This window comes from Rissa tridactyla, chromosome 2, assembly GCF_028500815.1.
Source record: "Rissa tridactyla isolate bRisTri1 chromosome 2, bRisTri1.patW.cur.20221130, whole genome shotgun sequence".
In the NCBI taxonomy this organism is placed as follows: domain Eukaryota; kingdom Metazoa; phylum Chordata; class Aves; order Charadriiformes; family Laridae; genus Rissa; species Rissa tridactyla.
The window spans coordinates 165,228,717-165,250,659 of NC_071467.1; the positions used below are offsets into that span (position 1 = coordinate 165,228,717).

At 51.1% G+C, this 21,943-nt stretch overlaps 1 protein-coding gene across 1 annotated transcript in view; it reads left to right on the top strand.

Moving 5' to 3' along the window:
- Positions 1 to 16,553: 16,553 nt before the first annotated feature.
- WNT9A (Wnt family member 9A) overlaps positions 16,554 to 21,943 on the top strand; it is a 62,253-nt gene continuing 56,863 nt past the window's right edge. Inside the window, exon 1 of the mRNA XM_054193017.1 lies at positions 16,554 to 16,693. Coding sequence (XP_054048992.1) covers positions 16,599 to 16,693 — 95 coding nt within the window. The 5' untranslated portion in view covers positions 16,554 to 16,598. The remainder of the gene's footprint in view (positions 16,694 to 21,943) is intronic.

Genomic DNA, 21,943 nt, shown 5'->3' on the forward strand with positions numbered 1-21,943 from the left:
CTGCGTACACCCAGATGACCCCAGGCAGGAATCTCCTCCCCAGGCAGGTTGTTTCCAGGTTTTTACTGGCTTCCCAGTTAAAAAAAAAAAAATACAAGCCTGGTAGCCAAGGCTTGAAAGACAAAACAACCCATTCATCACAGGTGCCTTTCATGGGGACAGGATCCCAAAGGCAGGAGGATGTGTTGGCACTGGATGGAGAGGAGCAGAGCTAAAATGGGGGGAACAAACAAGCAGGTGTGAAATGTGTTTATTTTACATAGGTTAATTTTTTGTGCTAGGGAGGGATTTTGTGTGTTACTTTGTTTTTCTGTTTTGTTGCCTTTTCCTTGAGTAAATTGTTGTTTGTTGAACTATTTTTTTTGCCTTGGTGAGCAAGGGAGTTTTAGCTCACTGGGCACCAGAGCATTTTGCTGGATGTCCTCAGGTTCCTGAGATTGGAGGCCCAGGCTGGTGTTTTCTGAGTGACCCCTTCACACTTAAGCCCGGTCCATGTTGCTGCCAAATGGGCTAGCAGACGGGTCACACTAATGTTTAACTTCAGCTTGTGTCACTGCATTCGGAGCCCGTTGTTGCCTCCCCTCTACATGAGCGGTTTATTTCCTTCCTCTCCCAGCAGTGACCCCATCAATTCTTGGTCTCCCCTGCAGCAAAAAAGGGCTCCATTGCCCTTCACAGATCCTTTTTCAAGAGGCCTCTTTTCATCTTGGTTGTTGTCCTGTGACCCTCTCTAGAGGGGACACACCCTTTCTTGAAGCAGTGGAAAGTCTGAGACAGGCCAAGGCTTATTTTTGCTAAGAAGGACATGTGGATTCCTGTGCTGGGGTGAGAAAAGAGTGCTGAAACAGGTCAAATCCAGGACTACAAGGTGAAAGGGCTCTGCCTTATGGTCCCCAAGCAAAAGAAGGTCCGTTTCTTTGTTACCCTTTGCCCACAGTGGGTACAGCTATTTTGTCCAAGGCAGTGGGATCATCTGGAGTAGCTGGGCTGTGGACATAGTCCCACAAACTCCTCCAGCAGTGCAGAAAGCTCTGGCACAAGGACAAGTGAAGAAGCTCATGTCTGAAACTAGGGCAAAAAGGTCTATGCCACCTCAGGCCATCGATGTTTATCTCAGTCTACTTTCATATGGAGAAATGGCAGACCATTTTTAGGATGGAATTTAAGAATATTTTGTTCCTGCAGACAGTTACTAACTTCTACTGCTGATCCACTTCTCTAACCTGGCGGCCATGACCTCTCCCCATCATCCAGCACAAGGTTCAATGCTTAACGACAAAAAAATCTGGTGAGGTTGCGGTGTTGGTGTGCCTCTCCAGACAGGAAGGGGACCTTTACTTCAAAGGTTACCCATCCATGCCCTGGAAGGCTGGAAGTACTTCCCAAGTGACAAGTATCCGCCGGGGAGGAACAAACACTCCAAGTATTTGTAGACCGTTCTCCTATTACCCCTTAACACTCTAGATGATGACACGAAGTCAAGGCCATTGTTCCTAAGTGGACTTGAAGTGTATTGACCATATTGAGTCACAAGCATTTCAAGACCACCATGGGGAGTCCTTTGTCTGGACTGTTAGCCGTCATTGTCTGAGATGTGTCTTTTTTCATCTAGTAGTAAATGTCAGGTTTTTTCCATGTTGGATTGCCTGGCTGTGTGCTTTAGCAGATCAGAAAGTCATTGCATCCTACTCAAAGTAACAGAAATGTATCAAGGATAGTTATAAAGGACATCTCCCCTGCATATTGGTGGCTGGTGATTCCTCCCATCAACTCATAGACACCTGCCTTGGGAAGGGACAGAACGTGCTCTGGAAGTGACCATTTCGAGAGAGTGGGGCTGGATGCTTAGTTTATATGTAATTCTACACTTAGAATTAAACTCTTGTCAAATTAAGGGAGCTTGGAGTGAAATCACCATTACCATCAAGCCCCTGAAGTTTATTTTATCACTGTCACATAGAGGCAGAGATTTTTAGATCAAGACATAATTATGCAGTTTGATAACCTGAATACAGTAAATCAGAAAATTGCACCCAGTGACTCCTGCCTTGACCCTGACAAGCTCTGACTTCTCATCTGGATGACTCCAGGTGCTTCCAAGACTCAAAGTGTTGTTGCATTCCCTGTATTAGACATGTCCAATCAAAAGACACCTCCAAAATGACACCTAGTAGAATTTGGCCACCTGACTCCGAGGTCCACAACATCCCTGCTGGATATTTTCAGACAGCATAGGGTGCAGGGGTGGGATGTGCAAGTTTGGGATGCAGAAGGCTAGAGTTGTATGATGTTCAAGCAATCAGAATAAGAGATACTACTGAAACTCTGAAATCCTGAATGGTGACGGCCCTCAATCTGATTTACGGCTTAAAAGAGTTTGGAGTGAATTTTGCACGTCAGCTTGCAGCCGTTTGTGTGATATCTGATAGCTAATTTAATTGTTGGAAAATGGTCTGGAGTTGAAATATTCATTTTAGGTGAGTCTGTGTGTGTAATACATGTATTTCTGCATGTGTATGTACACATCTATGCATTTATGTATGTTATTGCTCCCGTTGTTTCCACCAGATTGAAGTCAGAGCCTCATAGCCTGGCATTTCTCCTCTCCCTTATTCTCCCAGTGTCAAATACTTTCCCTGCTCACAGCTGGGAAGTCGGCCTGTCACATGAACTGTAGGCAAGGAGCATTATCTGCTTGGGTTTACTTGTTGAACAATGTAAGTAGATGATTAACCATTAAAGCAACAGAGTTTGCTGACCCATTAACCAAATAGGAAGGCCCTCTGGTTTGCTAAACAATGGGTCCCATACAGAAAGCACCCCGACTTGTCCATCTCGTCAGTGCCGCTGCTGACAGACCAGTGCGGATATTGCGATGTAATGACTCAGTTCGGGCTCTCGCGCAACCAATCGCGTGCCAGAGGCCAGTGCTCCCCACGTTTTCATCTGCACTGTGTTGACCTTGGAAACGAATCATGCTTTGTATCAAACCCCAGGGGATTTAATACCTGCCACTCATTTTTCACCCTCACTTTTGCATGCAACGTGCCTACGCGTTGCAGAAATGCTATGCCTGAATTCAGGAGCCACTAAAGCACACAAATGTGGAGACATTTGCCAAAAGCCCATCGGTCCTTGCATGAGGTAGAATTAATCATTCCTTTCTAGCTTATCATTACTAATTAATCCCCGCATTGCATACCATCCTTGCCTTGTCTGTCAGACGCATTCCCAATCAAACCATCCCTCTTGCGTTTTTGCTCTGTGCATGCTCAGCCGTCCAGTAGTTACTGCCTGTCATTCTCCTTGGTGGGTGCTACTGGAAATTCAGGCGAATTAATTTCTCACCTCTCTAATTTCAAAAGAGAAGGAAAACCGTCGATGTGATGATATTAAGAGGGAATATCTTCCATCTGGATGTCATCAAAACAATGTGACACAAAGACCAGATACTGTGATGGGAAGATATTTTTTTTTTTTTTCAGGCCAGTACATGGATGTAGACTGCGTGGATTTTCTGCAAGATCTACATTTGGTATATGGGATATTCCTTGGTGTATCTCAGAGTTCCCAGGAATACTGAAATAGGAAGTTCCCCGAAGACAGCGCTAAGTCTGGGGTCCTCAAAGTTACCTGAGAGTCAGATTTCCAAAAGTATTTAGTATACTAAAGATGAAAACAGAATACAAAAGATCTGTTTTGGGGCTGGGAAGAAGAGTGAATAAAAATGAAGGTCCAGTATTTGAATGGAAACTTTGAAAGTAAACAACTTTTTGAAACAAATGACAAACTTTTCTTCATATTAAGCTTCATCTCCACTTCCCTCCTGGAGACTGCTTGAAAAATAAAAGAAAACTTTCATTTCCAACAGCTCCCCCTTTTTTTAGGTGAGAAATTTTTCCCGGCTCTATTTCAACTTGACACACTCATATCCTTCAAGGACATGGACAGCAATAGTTAAGTGCACCTTCAGCTCAGGCAGCAGATACTCTGCCCTTTTGCAGTATTGCAGCTTTGTATGCTAAAGGGACATTTTGCAAGATATTATAAATCTCTGGAGTGCTCAGGATCCCAGTGTCAGACAGGACTTGGGTTATTGTGCTTTCTCTTGTGCTCCTCAGCCTACTTGCCAATACTCTACCAAAGTTGCTTCGTAAGAGACTAAGCGTGTTTTGGCTCTCAAGCCTTGCCCTTCAGGGCTGTGGCTCTGGAGATGTCTCAGTCAGTCTTGTGTGGCCTTCAGTTTTGTGTGGCCTCCAGTTTTGTGTGGCCTCCAGATGCTGATCCAGGAGGACCTGGGTTATATCTGCAGCCACAAGTTGTTGTCTGGGATAATCTAGGTCCTTTCAAATGGCCCAAGATGCTCATGTTAAATCAAATGATTCCCACATTTGGATTGTATTGATTAGGTCTTCACTGACTAGGGTGAGAGTTTAGATGTTAAGTGGAGAATTGCCCTTTAGGTTCCACTTCATATATTGCGTAGCTCTCCAATAGCTATAAAAGGAGCCTGACATGAGTGCCTAGGTCAGATGGAGGTATCTACACTGTAGACATCTACATCCTAATTGGTCAATCACAGTTAAGGAGTCACCCATTTGGTACATCCAGAATGAATATCCTGCCCTTTAGACTGCACGCAGATCACAGCTTAACAGTGTGGATGGACCCTAATTTTCAGTGCTCACCAACTGCTCACGTAGTAATGTCATATCCCAAACTTCAGCCAGACAATGCAGCCTGGGACTCTTCCTAAGATTTGGACTCTGGGCACATTCAGTCCTTCTGTGAGAGCCTTGTGGACACACAAAGCTGGATGTTGTGAGATAACAGGGCTTCAGGTTGTCTCTCAAACTGTATCAGGTGTTGAGCTTGCCATATAAGACAGAAGGCGATGGGCTACGGAGCAGGAAGAAAAGAGAAGGAAAGAGTGAGGTGGCTTTGCTGAGCATGATGGTGCGCTCGTAAGGGCTTACACTGTATGAAGCAGTATATGCTATTATCATCCTTCGTCATCATGATGGTACCCCACCACAGACGGTATCTGAATGCCTAAATATGAAGGCATCATACAGTTCAGCCCTGAGTCACTGCAATGGCTATATTTGGAGACCACCCCAGCTGCACCAGGGAGCTCAATACAGATATTCAGATTTTCCCCAGCAGTGAGTTACCTATTGAGATCTGGCATTTTTATTCTGTCTGTTACTTAGATGGAAAGAAACGGTAAAGGATTTCAGAGCTGTGGTGGGCTGGCATAAGGTTTGCAAGGGTCTGAGAAGCAGCTGCCACATTGCAAAATGATTATTTCATCACTGGCTGTGCAGGGAGGCATTAAACATTAAGCAAGCAGAGAGCAGGACTGGCAGAAGACAGGTAGCGTAGCACGAATGTTCCTCTGCTCTCCACTTAGGCAATTCAAACCCTAGCAACGTTTAAGTCTTTACAAGCACCCTGGTTGTTCAAGCTCCCTTTACAGCCAATGGACATACTCAGAGCGGTTAATGGGGTGGGATACAAGTGTCCAGACATGGTCATCTAGTGCAGTTTGAGATTCACTAAAGTGTCCTGGTGACCTTCAGCTGCTGCTCCAGAAGACACAAGTCTCCTGCGTTGTACCTGTAGGGATGTCCAAGGTGTCCAAGGCCAGCCCGTTCACACGGTTGTGCCCAGCAGATATGGGCCACCTTTGCTGGAGATCTCTGAATGGAAAGAGATGGGTTGCACTGAGGGTTTCTGTGTTTTGCTGTATACCCACCCGGGAGCATCACAGCTGACCAGTTCAATGGCTGCAATCCCAGCTTCTGAGTTTGTGTTTTCTTTCAAGACTCATTTTGCTCACAGGAGCAGAGACTCACTCATGGAAAGCTTCTTCCAACTGGGGCTTGTGAGCTAAAATCTGGCAGTCAACTCATGTGCTAACACAGGTAAAAACACCCAGCTCCTAGACACTCTGGCTGAAGACCAGACAGATGACAACCTTCAAGACAATGATATTTCAGTTATCGCAGTAAATCATAAATCCCACTTTAAAAGAAGGTTAAACACTGTGAAATAAACCCCTTTTATTACCATGAAATGTCCAAAAAGTGAAATAACATGACCGAAATTGCCCTTCATCTAAAAATAAAAGCAAAGAGAGAGTTTTCAGCAGCGCTGGAAAATACCCGACACACGTTCAATGGGTGGGCTTGATATTGTGACTACAAAAATATTTTCACTCAGTTTGTTTCTGGCTGTTTTGCAGCTGACAGGTTGCCAGATCTCTTGGCTGGATCCCTTCTGCTTCGGCATTCAGTAAGATGGGTTTGCTAGCTTACCCGTACAGCTTGAAGAGACAGTGGTGCTGCTGGATTTGGGATTTGGACTTGGATTTGGATTTTGGATTTGGACTTACCTCCCCAGTAAGTCTCCTAGAAATATCCCACCATTTTGAGCCACCGTAACTGTCAACATTTTCCGAGAAACTGCCCAGAGCTGCTTAAAAAACAACCAATGGCTGCTTCTTGCTTCGGCATTTTGAACAGGGCGTAGCGGGACCGAGGAGCAGCAGTTTTCCCCTTTTGTTTAAATAAGTGTGGCTGCTCGCAGGACGGAGGAGCATGGGAGGACAGGACCCTAGGGAGACATCTGCCATCCAAGAGCTGGCGGTAAGTGATTTTGGACAACGCTCTTGGCTCCTCTCCCCCAACCTGCACGGCCCCAGCCTGGGGGGAAAAGAGGTGGATCTTCTGAGGGACAGCCAAAGGGAAGCTGAACCCAGAAACACAAGGGCTGGAAAGTGGTGACTGAAGTAAGTTCATATAGATTGGAAAGACCAAAGGAGTTTGGTTGGGTTTTTTTCAGGCTTTTCAGCAAAAAATGAAATCAGAGAACTGCAAATGTCCTTTTGGCTCAGCTCATAACAGTCCATTTCAGCTCAGTTGCTGGTTTTGTTTCCTTCTGAGGGCATTTCACTCCTCCCTTTACTGCCTTTCCTTTGCACATACGGATTTTTTTTTTAAAGACAGCATGTAATTTTCAAACAAAAAGGTCATATTTGGAAATATCCAAGGAAATCTGTTGACATTTTGGACCTGCCTTGAGAACATTGCAGGGAAATGTTTCATTTTTTCCCCCAGAAATTTTCTCCCACCTTTTCTCCAGCCCACAGAATTTCAACGTGAATTTATGAATATCTGCTGGCCCTCCCAAATCTCCATTTCCAAAAAATTCGCTATTCATAAAAGAAATATAAAAACAGAGAAAAGACACTACCCAGACCTGCACTTCATCCACTATTATTACGATTTCTTGTTCTTTGCCATGTTAAAAACTGATCCAACATCCTGTATCCCTTCTCAGTGGAGCCAATGGAAGGAACTGGATCCAGGACGAGCATCCCCAGCCCCATCCACCAACCCACGCCCTGCTCTTTGCCTCACTGCCCATGGCCACACGTTGACATTCAACATACGCCAGCCCAGCCATGTTGTTGTCGCAACCCATTTGGATAAATGCAGTCCAGGAAAAGCAGATGTTATGATGTGATGACGTGTCATTTACCATGAAGGAGAGACCTAAAATGAAATGGTGGCAAGAAACTGGGAATCAATAAGAGGATTTTTTTAAAAAAATTCTTTTACCAGACCAGAAATTAATTAGGGGAACTTCAAAAAAATCCCATGGTGGATGGCAACATCCACAGACCACTGGGATGTCCAGAAAGTGTTACAAAACACCAACCAAAAATTAATTTGTAGGGTTCTAAAGAGGTTTCTGTGTACCTTTCTCCAAGGGGACAGGAGTAACTGCAGTGAGGGACAAAGAAACAGGGGCCAGCTGGACTCTACTGCCCATTCTTTATTTTTTGTCTTTTTTTCTCCTTTCTCTTTTTTTCGCACATTATCATACCTCTCCCCTTCCGTGTCAGGGACTGTGCACATCCTTCAGTTAACTGGTTTAATATATGTTCAAGGTCAAAGACCTCTGACTTGGGCATAGCCCTGGTCATTGCCATCAGCGCCTAAGATACAGAGGCAAGGTGGGTGACCTTAAAGATAGAGGAATAGGTTATCCCAGGGCATCTGTCACCCTAAGGATGAGGTAAACAAGAGGTCCCACAGGAGCAGAGCTGATGAGGTCTCCTGTAGATCTGCAGACAGCATCTCGACATCTACCCTTGCAGTAACCCTTGCTTCACCTTCATATCCCCTAATGCCTGCCTCCACACATACACAACCTCAATTTCCCAATTTCCCTCCTCCGGTCGCTCCACTACCACCTCCAGTACCTCCACAGTAAGTCCACAAGCAGCATGGACAGAGGCTGTCTCAGGGCTGGCATCAATCAGCTCAAAGGAGATGCTGAGCTTACACAGGGGCCTCTCCCTCCACTTTGCACCGGTTCAGATCTCTCTTTTGTATCTTATTTTCCTAAGGAAGCCAACTGTCACCAGAAGCCCTTAAATAATGGCTGGTAAAGCACTGTTTTACAGCATGGGCTCAGGCGGAATGTGAAAAGCGTCCCTGCTTGCTTGGCACTATTTCTTCAGACCTAAAAAATACCTCCTGCAGCTCTGTCTAACAAAAACACATTCATTCCTCGCATGCCTGACTGTCATAAAGACAATAAGGACCTTATTTTGCACTGGGACTAATTGTATTAAAAAATCAGTCTGGCTCAGACTATAAAGTCCCCAGTTCTCCATGAAATCACTAGGAGAAAGGTGTCCATGCAAAGGACAACCTGTCTGAGTTTACTCAGAGTATTGGTATTACTCGTGTACTTAAGAAGAAAAATCTTTGCAAGAGCAGAGCACAACTCAGGAAAGACATGAAAGGAAGCAGGAGGCAAAATATCCATTTTTAGGTAATTTTTAAATATTTTTGCCAGCTCTTGAGAACATCAGTGAAAAGAGATGTTCTTTGCTGCCAGAAAGAAATAACTGGACCTTAGGAGAAGCTTTTACTGGGCTTTCCATGAGGAGACGATTATTTACAATTTCAATTTTTTAATGATGGAAAGCAATTAAAAATTAAAAAGTTTGAAAATACCTTGTTTCACACACACACACACACACACACACACGCATGTATAATACCAGAAAGCTGTGAGGCTTAGGGGACCCCTGATGGTCCCCCATGTGGTTCAGGCCCATCAAAGCCAATTGGGGGAGTCCCACTGAGTCGCCCTCTACTCTCCACCCTCCTGCAAGGCCCCATTGCCTGAAGGGCAGCATCCGTGCTTGCCCCTGGGCATGGTTTGCTCACGGGTTCACTTCATCGATGGATGCAGAGCTCTGAAAATGCATTGTTCCTCACCACCATGGGGACTTTATAGTCCAGGAACCCAGAAAGCCTTCCCTAAATGGGAGGCATGTCTGCTGCTGGAGCGTGTTGTGGAGTCTCCTTCCCTGGAGACATTCAAAACTTGCCTGGATGCGTTCCTGTCCAGCCTGCTCTAGGTGACCCTGCTTTGGTAGGGTGGGTGGACGAGATGACCTCCAAAGTTTTCTTCCAACCCCTACAATTCTGTGATTCTTTTGGTTGTACTTCCCATATTTGGATTTACTGCAAGCCTACTCAGATGCTGGGTTATCACTGCCATTGCACATCACTCCAAAGACCAAGAGCAAATATAACAGGGCTTCAGCAGCTCCTGTGGGTCAAGGTTTGTACAGCATTCCTTGTGATGTAGGATTCCTTGCAAAGGATGCACAAGGGTAGGTCAGTGGCAAGCATCTCCACCTGCATACGATGCTTGTATGCCACCTGGGGGAAGTCTGTGCAGGACCTTGAGCTCACTTGATACAAATAGGTGACGAACTTGGTCCTTCCTTCAGCTTGCAAGGAATAGCTTCTTAAATTAGGGGGAGAGATGTGGGAGCTCCGAACGATCACCCCTTGCACTTCTTGCATGAGATACAATTCTTGGAGGGGCCGTAAGAAAGCTGAAAATATTCCTCTCACTTTTCTCTTGGTGGCGTAATAGGAAAGCAGAATGCCTACAGGTTGTTCTGAAAAAAAATAATTAAGTAAAGGAACTGCTCCTGCTGTGAAGTGGGGGCTGGACTGGATGACCTCCTGAGGCCCCTTGTAAACATATTTTATGAGATTGCCCGATTATACCGTGAGCTGGCAATGCTCAGAAAGGATCTGCGTGAGCCTGTTACCGTGGGCCAGGAGTAAGGTGTTTGCTAATGCTTAATGAGATTTAGCTGCTGTGTAACAGATGCCTATTGGGACCTCTTGGTTAAGTCTCTTTCAAAGTATTTTAATATGGGTCTTGTAATCAGTTAAGAGAGGGGATCTCTAGTGAGAGTGAGATTTAGGGAAACCGATGGCTTGTTGAGATTTGGTCCGGGGGGCCCTGCTAAGGGTCAGTCCCATAGCACCTTGGTGCCCTGGCCTGATTCTGATTCTGTTTCCATCAGATTTCAGGGTACATGTACAGAGGAACAAGCAAAAAACTCAACGTGTGCAGCCCAATAAACTATGACTCTGTGTCCAGCATGGTCTCCATAGCAAATGGATCTCAGAGGACAAAGCTGGTGGCCCGCCCCCTTCTGCAGCTGGGGGGACACACAGCCTTACAGCACCCCTGTGTCCCTGCATCCAGCTCTCCCCTGGACGGAAAGGAGGGAGGGAGACTCCATGATGGAGAGCTGATTGCAGACCACCTTGGCATGAGAAGCTCTCATTTGTTTTTTGCCTTCAATAATGCTGAAGCAATGCACTACATCTGGCTTCAGTGCCTGTTCTTTATTTGGAAAGATGGGGAGACACAGGGGATGATCTGGGACAGGGGTGATCAGGACCATACAGCTCATTACTTGCAGTGATTTGAACTATCCAGGGCCCTGGGGAAGCAAGGATGCTCTCAGCCTGGCTCTCAGTGGCCCAGCTGAAAGCAACAGGCATATTTTGACCACAGGTCTACTGCCCAAAATCGTTGACCCTGGCTAAAGGGCCATGTGCTGTGTGGGATGGAGGGAGAGATGGAGGTATAACACACAGGGTGACTCTAACTGCATTCAAGCCTGATGGAAAAGAAGGAAGAATCTGGCTTCCAGCCTGCATGTGATCACTCGAATGAAGGAAACACCCTGGAAGTCCACATGACGGTGAAAAAAGAGTAACTGGAAAGGGAGGCAGCGGCAGCGGGGGGGACTTGCACGGCGTGATCCCCGAGACGGTGGAATAAACGACATCCCATGGGCAGGCAGCGTTCCCGGGTCTTGTCTGTTATTTCAGACTGTATCCGGAGGGCAGATAAATGCCAGGCCCACTTCTAATTAAGGAAACTGAGGAAGGGAAATGTGAGTGGCTCATCTTGGAGGCGATTTATCGAGAGGAAATGCAGCTGAAGGCTTCTCAGCTATCCCAAGCATAGCCTCGGATACCCAGCCCAGCCCCAGCCTGGTGAGGTCCCCACCTCTTGCTGCTTTGCTTGAGTTACTCCAATGAGTGAGTGAGTGCCAAGTATCTGGTGGGGAACCCATGCAGAACTGGCAGCGAGGGATGAACGAGATGACCTCATGGGTATTTTCCTTCCCTCTCGGACTCCTATGACTCAACCGCCCCGCTGAGCTGGAGTTGCTGCCCTGGAGAAGTTTGGTTCATGCAGTGAGACCTCGGTGAGCTGGTCAAAGTCCTTGCCTCTCTAACAGGAGCTGCTTGGAGGGCAGCTGGAGCCCAGCTCTGTGCTGCAGAGAAGAGCACCTGGAGCAAAGCCGTAGGGAGGGGAAGGGGAACCCCAAGCAAAAGAGGTGATGGATTTCCTGCAAAAACCATAAGGAGGATGGTGGTGAGGGCTCCTCTGGGGTGGGGAAGCCTCTGGAGCGATGCAGGCAGGCTGAGCCCTGCTCGAGAGCTGAGTCATGGAAAAGGAAAACTTGAAGTCACCCTCCAGATCCTCCTGTGGTCTAACGTGCCTGGGAAGGGCCTGACGGGGTGGCCGCAGCAGCCTTGTGCAGTCTGAGGATGTCCCGTTGACTACAATCACTGGCTGTCACGGGTCGGTGTCATCTGTGGGGCTGGGAGGCAGGGCTTGTCCCGGCAGTGGGCATGGGATGCCAGACCCACTGCTGGGATCCTCACAAGTCGCTCCCCTAACTGTCTCACACACAGGAGCCCGTTACAGAAGCACAATGGTGGGGTTGGAGTCAGGGGGTGGATGCAGGTTTTCTACTGATGCCAAAGCAGAGGCAGATCCGGCAAAAACTTCTCTAGGGCTCCTTGCCCAGCATTAGCATTGCACCCTGGCATCTTCTTTCCATCCTAAAGAAGATGGTATGGTGCTGGCAGCAGCAACATTCCCTGGTGAGATTGTGGCCCTTTGAAATTGTCACTTGTAACGCCAAACTCCTTGGCTTCATGCTGGCTATGGCGCGTCCCATCCATCCTGGATATAAACCACTCTACTGAAAAATACCCACCTAAAAAGCCAAGCACACGCCAGAGCGTGTCCACGCTGCCCATGACAGCACAGCGCTGCGCCTATGTGGCACTGCCCTCTGCTGTCAGTGGCTATGGGGACACCGGCCAAGGCCACTGCCGCTGAGCAGAAACACCCAGCTTTTATGTCACCCGGGGGACTGCTGAAGGACCTGAAAAGACACAAATCTGCCCTGGGAGGATGCTGTACCCAGGACCAGTGCATGGTCCCCAGGCACGACAGGCAGCATCTGTGGACAGTAAAGCCCTGGAGAAGTCAGCGCCCTCTTGGGCTTCCCCTTTCCCTGGGCTGAAAGCAGAAGTGGTGACTATTTTCGGTGCTGTCTCACTTCGGAAAGAGTCATGCATGCCCCAGAGCATCACCCCAGGCTATGGCACCTTGCTCCGGGCAAAGGAAATGAGTAACAGCGAGGGTCGCACTGCTTTTCCATGACCCTGCCCTGGCTCCGCGTCCCAGAGCTCTGTCTTGGGGCTGCCTGGAGTAACCGCAGTTTCCTTCCATGTGCTGGGCACACCAGCTTCTAGGGAATGCGCATGAAGAATGACTCTCAAACTGCCTTTTCCAGCAGAGAAACACTCAGGCAAAGCCTCCCAGTGATATATATATACATAACCTTGCTTGTCCTTCCTTACATCCGCGGCCCTTTACTGCCTTTTCTCAAGCTCGAATTGCTGGGGTTGGAGGATGAGGACACCCAACGTGATGCCAGAGCTAGTCCTCATCTCCCAAACTTTCCTTAATAAAAGGCCTCTAGATGGGGCTTTAATGCAATATTGCTGCTGGCCTCTGCTGGGCTGTGATTGCCCGCAGAGCCCCGGGGGCTGCTCACCTTCCAGCACCCATGGGGGGACACAGGGTGGTGGCACGGTGCCACTTTGTCCCAGCCATTGGGATAAGGGAACTGAGGTATTCCCAGACCCTGGTGAATCACGCAGGTTTGAGGAAGCCATTTATTTGCTGGATTGGATTTAACACCCCTCCCGTCTTCCCGGCATGTTTCAGTCCCAAGTCCAAGGGTTGTTGAGGCGTGTGATGCGGAGCTGCAGTGGGAGCCCCCAAAACCCCATCATGGGGGCGTTGCATGTGGACGTGCAAAGCTTTGCACAGTGCTTTTCCACAAGGCTGTGTTGCAAAGGGACAGGCTTGAGAAGTTTTATACGTTTAAAATTAAAGCAGTTCCCCCCCCGCCCCCCAGCCCTGCCCTCCCTGCTTTCCCTCATGCTTTTATTCTGAAAATAAGCAAAACCCAAATAGTTTGCACAGTGCTGGGAAGGCTGGAAATGCCCAAATGCATGGCCAGTGGTGAGAATAAGTGGTGTCGCTCCAGGAGCTATTCCAGGACAAAAAGTTCATCCCCATTAACCCACCCCCTGCATGGTTCCTGAATCGGTTTGTCCACAAACTATTGGGGTCAGAAACACAGACAAACCCCACCACGGTTATCCGAGGGTCTCACCGTCTCATCACACACCCTGTTGTCACCTGCTGGGCACAGCTCTGCGGAGCTGAACACCTTAAATCCCTGGCGACAGTGGCTTTTGAGATGAGAGTCCAGTGCCAAGTACCTGTGTGTCCTCCTGTCTCTGTCCCCGCGGGGACACAGGGTGGTTCAGCAGCGTGACATACACACACGCTCAGGAGGGAAACAGTTTCGTTCTTGGGCGGCAGCGGGTGCAAGAATTGCCTCGAGGATGACGTAGAGAGTGACAAAGGGTGACGTAGACCGACCTGGAACAACACTGCCACCAGGCACCGGCCTGAAGGGCTGACATTTAAGGCATTAACTGCTTCCCAGCCAGGGTGTTCATCGTCCTGTCCGTGCGTTGGGGTGTCTGTGGTGGGGTGATCAGCTCTCACCTGCTGGATCAGCCCTTGCCCCTCCTGCCTCTGCATAGCTGGCTTGCCTTTAAAAGACTGACTGGCATGTCTAACCCTTGGGCAACTGTCCATCCCTTGCACAACTACCTAATCCTCGCATGATGGGTCACCATTACCTGTAGCCCTTGCACACCTAGTCGTTGCACACCTGGCTTGTGCATCTCCGGTCCGTGCACAGCCAGTTAACCCTTGTACATCCAACCCTTGCACGCCCAGCGCCAGCACGGCAATCGAGCCCTGCCTGGCCCTCGCGTGGATGCCTGGCCATAGCATGCCCAGCCTTTGCACACCCAGCCCTTGCACAGATCTGGCCCTTGCACACTCACCCCCAGCCCAGTGGCCCAGCATTGGCACATCCAGCCCTTGCACAACAGTCAGGCTCTTGCCTGGCTGCCTGGTGTTGGCACATCCAGCTCTTGCACACTCAAGCCCTGTGCCTGGCCCTAGCATAGCTGTCCAGCCCTTGCACACCTGAGGCTTGCACATCCAGCCCTTGCACAATTGCCTGACCCTTGCACAGATGCCCATCCCCGGCACATCCAGCCCATGCACGACTGTCCTGCCCTGGCACATCCAGCCCTTGCACACCCAATCCTTGCACAACTGCCCAGCCCTTGCGCAGCTGTCCAGATGTGACACATCCATCTCTTGGACAGCTGCCCAGCCCTAGAACATCCAGCCTATCCCTGGAACATCCAGCCGGCCACTGCCTGGCTGCCCTGCCCTGGCACATCCAGCCCTGGCACACACAGCCCTTTCATGACTGACCAAGCCTTGTACAGTTGTCCAGATGTGACACATCTGGTCATTGCACAACTGCCCATCCCTGGCACATCCAGCCCCTGTGCACCCAGCCCTTGCCTGCCCAGCTGTGTTACACCACCCCCTGCTCACCCAGAACTGTGACACCCAAGCTGTGTCACACCAACCCATTGCACACCCCCTTCTCTGGGACACCCATCCCCTGTACACCCCTGCCTGGGCCACCCAGACCAGGGACACCCCTCCCTGGGACACCCAGGCAGGGGACATCCTTCCCCTGCACACCCATTCCCTGGACACCCATCCCGGGGACACCCAGGTGGGGGACACCCATCCCTTGCAAACCCAGCCCAGGGACCCTCAGGCTGGGAACACCCAAGTGGGGGACACCCATCCCTTGCAAACCCAGCCCAGGGACCCTCAGGCTGGGAACACCCAAGTTTGGGACACCCCTTTCGGGGACACCCAGGTTGGGGATACCCATACCCTGTAAACCTCTCCCAGGGACACCCGGGAAGGGGACAGCCCTCCCAGGACACCAGGCAGAGGACATCCATTCCCTGCAGATCAATCCTGGGGACACACAGGCCGGGGACACTCATCCCTTGCACACACCGGCTGGGGACACCCATCCCCGGGATACCCCTCCCAGGGATACCCATCCCTGGGACAACAATCCCTGGGACAACCATCCCTGCCCAGCCAGACCTGGGACACCCAGTCTGGGGACAGCCATCCCCTGCATACCCATCCCCGGGACACCCAGGCCAGGGACACCTCTCCCTGGGACACCCAGGGAGTGCACTCAGGCCGGGGACACCCATCCCTGGGATACCCCTCCCAGGAGCACCCATCCCCGGGATAGTCATCCCCGGGACAACCATCCCTGCCCAGCCAGACCTGGGACACCCAGGCCAGGGACACCCATCCCCGGGACACCCAGGCCAGGGACACCTCTCCCTGGGACACCCAGGGAGTGCACTCAGGCCGGTGACACCCATCCCCGGGATACCCCTCCCAGGAACACCCATCCCCGGGATACTCATCCCTGCCTAGCCGGACCTGGGACACCCATTTTGGGGACACCCATCCCCGGGACACCCAGGCCAGGGACACTCAGGCCAGGGACACACAGACCGGGGACACCCCTCCCTGGGACACCAATCCCCGGGACACCCAGGCCGGGGACACCCACCCCCGGGATACGCGTCCCTGCCCAGCCAGACCTGGGACACCCAGGCCGGGGACGCCCCTTCCCCGTCCCGTCCCTCCCGCCTCTCCCCTCCCCGCCGCTCCGCAGTGCCCCCCCCCGGCCCGTCCCGTCCCCAGCTCCCGCCTCCCGTGGGCGTGTCCCCACCGGCCCCGGCCCCGCCCCTCGGCCGCGGCCCCGCCCCGGCCCCGCCCCGCCGCCGGCCGGCCGCGCTCCGCCGGCCGCGCTATAAGAGGCCGGGGCGGGCGGCGGGGCCGCAGCGGGCGCGGCGGGGGAACGAGATGAGCAGCGCCGGCGCCGCCGCTGCAAGATGCTGGATGGACACGTCCTGCTGGGATGGCTCTCCTCCTGCGCGCTCCTAGGGCTGCTCGCCTGCGCCCCGCGGCCCTCCGCCGCCTACTTCGGGTAGGTGCCCCGCGCCCCCGCTCTTTAGCTCCTATTTTATGTTAATTTTTTTGCCCGATTTCGGGATGCTACCCGCACCCTCTTTCCCCTGGCGGGTGCGGGCATCCCCTCCGTCTGCGCTGACAGCCGTTCCGGGGGAGGGACAGCTCGGTCCCGGCAGCTCTCTCCCCGTCCCGTCGCTCGGAGCCGGGCCAGTCTAATCCCCTTGGAGTGTGCCTGGCACCGCCGGGCTCTCCGGGACCTGCCGTGCTTTTCCCAGGCAGAAATTCCGCGGGCGAGGGAGCACCTCTTTTATTTTTTCCCTGACCCGTAGAGGGGTGGCTGGAGACTTCCCCGCTGTAACCTCCACAAGCATGGGACAGCCCCCAAAATACTATTTTTTTCCACCAATTTAAGCCCATGCTTCAGCACCAGGTGCTGGCAAGCGGAGCCCGGCATCGCCCCGGTGGCGTTGTTAATTTTATTTAATTTTATTTAACTGCATTTTTTTTTTGGGGGGGGTGCATGCTGCTGTCCCCAGCCTGGGACGGTGTAAAGAGGTGAGGGTCTCTCGGGCTGAGCGCGGAGAGGCGCGGAGCCCCCCGCATCCCGCGGAGCTCACCTGTGCGCGGTGCAGGGGCGCAACCGGCAGGGGGCGCTCCCGGCCCGGTCCGCACCCGCGCAGGTGGATCCCGCTCCCTCCCATCGCCCTCCGGACCCCCTTATCAGCGGCGGGGGGCTGAACTGGGGGAGCCAAATAAACCCCCTCACCCTCTCTCTTTAAAGCCCCCAGCGAAGGGTCTGCCGCCTCCCTGTCTGTGCATCCCTTTTGCTTTTTGGGGTGTCAATAGAGCTGCCTCTTGCCTTTTTCTTTTAAAGATTTGTCCCCAAAATGGGGTCTGGTGTGCGAGGGTAGTGGGGTGCGAGCACCTGGTTAAGACGTTTTGCTGCAAGTTTGCTCAAGAGTGAAGGTTCTTGTCACATTTTGGGATGTTGTGTTGTGACCGCTGGTAGGAGCCACTGGACCAGCCCTGGAGAATGTTTTAGCAGACTTGAGGTTTTTTTTTCCTCCCCCCTCCTCTTTCCAGTAAAACGAATCCTGGTGTTGAGGCTTGTCCATTGCTTGTGGTCTGGCAAAGTTTTCCAAACAGTGCTACTTACATCTTCTCTCTCCAACTTGAGAACCATTTAACTTCCTGCTGCTGGGGCTGGTTTTGTGAGGAAACAGCCCATCCCACGTGCATAGGGTTTTGGGAAAAGCCCTTTTCTCCCCCAGCAGCACGCAGAGGGCTGCATCGAGCCCCTTGGCTCGTGTGGCTGCTGAAGGACCACCGGCACTGTGCAGTTGTACTGTGCCTTGGGGACTGATGGGGCTTGGAAAGAGTTTGGCTGTAACTCTCCTATTAATCCATGCGGTGCTGGGATCTGCTGTCGTGCAGCAGGTAACTCATTCCAGTTGCTTGCTTCTGGGATTTCTCTCCCAGTCCTGTGTGGCTGGTATAGATTTTAATTTCATTGTGAACACGCTGAGCTGAGGGAATTGTGCTGGTAGGTCTGTCCTGACCACTTTAGGTTATTCCCTCTGTCTCCGAAGGGCTGCTGGTTCTGATTTGAGACTCCCTCTCCAGCAATAAGGAGAGGAGATGCTGCCAGATGTGCACCCAGCCAGATGTGTGCTGCAGCGCACAGTGAAGTTTGCTTATGCAAAGCATCTTGTTCTCTGGTTAGAGCCACAGTGAAGTAGCAGCATCTGCTGCTAATCTCCTCTTTGTTCTTCCCAGAGGCCTAAAGCAGAGGTTGCTCTTGCTTGAGCTGCTGGGGACACACGGGAATAGTCAGTGCTGAGGTCCAGGGTCCCCGCTAATCCCCAGCGATACAGGATCTAACAAGCACGTGTGGAAAAGCTAAGCCCTCCTTGCTGTGGGCTTCTGGATATTGATAAGGAAAGGAAATTTTACCTGGTAAAAGCTGTATGTTTCTGCAGGGCTCTTGGTACCTCTGCAAGTGCCCCGTAAAGGCTGGTATTAGCCATTCTTGCTGTGCCTAGAAATGTAGAATCATGGAATCATAGAGTTGCCTAGGTTGGAAGGGATCTTTCAGATCACCTAGTCCAACCATCAAGCTAACTCTGACAAAACCTGTTGCTAATCTAAGATATATGTCTAGGCACTATGACTGCTTGTCTTTTAAATACCTCCAGGGATGGTGCCTCAACCCCTTCCCTGGGCAGCCTGTTCCAATACTTAGTAACCCTTTCCGTGTAAAATTTTTCCTAATATCCAGTCTAAACCTCCCCTGGCACAACAGGTAGCCATATGCATGGAGGGACTGCTCTGGTGAGGAAGCACATCTCTTTATTCTGATACGAACCTTTCCTTAAAACCTGGATGCATCCCTCGTGCTGAACTGAAATATTGAAGAGGGCTCCATTAATGCAACACCCTTTCTAGGCAGTGGAAGGGACGCTCCTTCCCAGTCCAAGGCATCATCAAAGCCACTGGGATGTCTCTTGGCTGCCAGCTAGACCCTCTGCTCCGGGTGTGAACATCCCCATCAGAGGAGGTGGTGGGGAGCAGAGCGCAGCCGGTGGCTGCGTTAAACAGCTATGCCGTAGCTGCAGCTTTGCTGCTCTGTTCCACAGCCTTGTGGGGGACAGGGACAGCTGTGGATGATCCCTTCCACCCCATCCCCAACGTCTTATTTCAGGGAAAGAATTCAGCGTCTCCAAATGCATGGCCCGGCGGGGAATTAGTGCCCGGGGACAGAAATTGGGCATGGTTACATGATAACAAGATTGTGTCAGCATGTAGTTATGTCTGTGTCTGCCCCACTGGGGCAGTACCCCAGTGGGAGGGGATGCTGGGATGGGGGGGGAACCATGGCTGAAGGCCACTGCCTCTGTGTATGTCTGGCTCTGGTGCCTTAGAGGGATGCACAAGCAGCCAAAAAATGATAAACACCCTCTGGAAGTTAAGCTTGGTGTACGTGAGATAAAGTCTTGGTGCAGATGGGGCCCATGCTGCTTGCTCCATCCCCTGGTTGGGACACGGGCTGAAGATGACAATTCACTGCCTGGGGTGAAGGGAGGGACAGGCTTGTCCCTTGCTGAGGGTTATGCTGGCAGCCTGGGTGTTGCTGACCTCGTCCCTGGTGCAGGAGAGGAGCGGGTGCCAGCTTGACCTGGAGCCGGTGCACAGCAAAGGCAGGACCTGAAGGGATGCTGATGGGTAGCAGTGAGCAGAGCTGAGTCCCTGTAGGCACCTACTCAGGAGGGGTCTGTGAGCACTAATTACTGGAAAGCATTAATTACTGGCTGGCTTCAGGGACGGGGTGATGCCACAGCACCTAAGCCTTGTCTGATATGAGACTTCATGATGCTAGAGAGGAGAAAACATGCCTGCAAAACTGAGCAGGACCTGGTGGCTTGTGGCGGAGTCACCCATCAGGGTGCCTGATGAGGATGGGTGTGTTTTAGGGTAGGAGTCTGCATGGGAGACTGTTACTGCCGGACTTTATACCAGAGGGGGAAGCATTGCATTGAGATAAGCGTCAGCCCAGCCTGGCTTGTTGAGATGCACTGGCTGCTCTAAAAGTGAGCCTGCTTTTATGTTCAGCTGTCTCCTCTGCAGCTGGGCTGTCTGAAAACTAATTTGGACCATATTACGACTGGGTGGTGGTGGTGGGGGTAGCTTGGAGCAGCCCCAGTCTGCCAGCATCCCTGAGAAAGCATTGCATTTCACTTCTCTCTCTGCTTTTCTTGAACCTGGCAAGCTTTGGGTGTGGGTACCATCCCCTCCCTCCCCTTCCTCCCTCAAATGTGATGAGGAGGTGGTGGAAATGCCATAGAGGCATCTGGGAATTGTGTTGTCTTGCACTCCTGGGCTTTGGAAGTGGCAGATGACAAGATTAGCCATGCTGGGGGTGACAGGTGGGCTGATTAACTTCAGTCCTGCTCTGCCCCAGTGCCAATGGGGTGGCAAACTGGGCTGTGGGAGCTTGGTGCTTTCCTGATCTGCTTGGTTGGTGGCTCCGAGGTTGCAACCTGTCCCTGCCCATAAACCAAACCCTTCCTATTTCTTTCTGGGTGTTCTGATTTCTAGTCTGACTCGGTTTTGGTGCACCCCCTCCTTTTTTATTTTTTCCCTTTTCTTGCTGGAAGAAGCGTTGGTTTCTGTGGTTTGGAGTTTGCTCTGCTTTCTCCCAGCAGCTCTGCTCCCTCTGCAAACACTTGTCAAGACAGTAGTAATGTTACAAGTGGCTCATGCTTACATAGTGTTTATATTGACAGATTGCAATGTTCTTCATAAATGTAACTGATCTGTATGCTGCACGCAGGCAACAGGAACCCTTAAATACTTGTGTGGGGGAGAGGGAGGGAGGGGAAGCATAGCTTGCCCTAATTTACCAACACATCACTAGTGAGAGCAGGTTCCTTACTCCATGGTAGGGTTTTTTTTGACGTGGGAAGTGAAACATATTTTTTTTTTTCCCCCATTGGCAGGTGCAGAATAAGTACCCCGCTATGCTTTAGGCGCTGCTGGGGTAGAAATATTATATGCCCTGCAATTCTGGGTGTGATTCTGCTAAAATTACTTAGGAAAGAGTTGAATACTGAACTCGAAGGGATATTTGGGGGTTGTGCGCACCCCAGTGGGGTGGGCTCTGAGAGTTAGCGTGAGTTTCTGAACTCTGTTGCTACCAGTGTGTGGCATTGGCTTGAATGTCACCTCCAATAAAAGCCAGCCCACTGGGTGCTGGCAGGCTTTGCTGCCTGTTTTTTCCAGCCGGCGGGATATGCTAGGTGCTAACAGGGCTGTTGCATATCAAGAATTTCTGTACCTGTCACTTGATGGTGGTGTGGGGCCACATGCTGGCGTCTGCCGCTTGGGCCGAAGGCGTGTGAACTTCTCGGGGGAAGCCGTTGCGTAGCCAGGCCACAGCGTGTTGGCTTTCCAGACGCGCCGTTTGCCTCTGGCGTGTGTGAGATGGAGCAGCTGGTTCTCAGCACAACCCAAAAAAACAAAACCTGGACGCGGGTGGCGAGGGAGGAATGCAGCACGCAGGCAAACACAGCTGGAGCGTAAGAAAGCAGCTCCCGGGGGCTGGGAGGATGGCTTTGCCATCCTACCCTGAGGTGTTCTGCCTCTTCTAGATGGTGGTACTGGTTTTTAAGGTGCTGGATTATTGGGTTTTTCTTGGAGTAGGAAGGGTGTGCCTGGCTTGGTTTGTTTTTTTTTTCTTCTTTTGAGCTGGGTGAATTGTCACATAGAG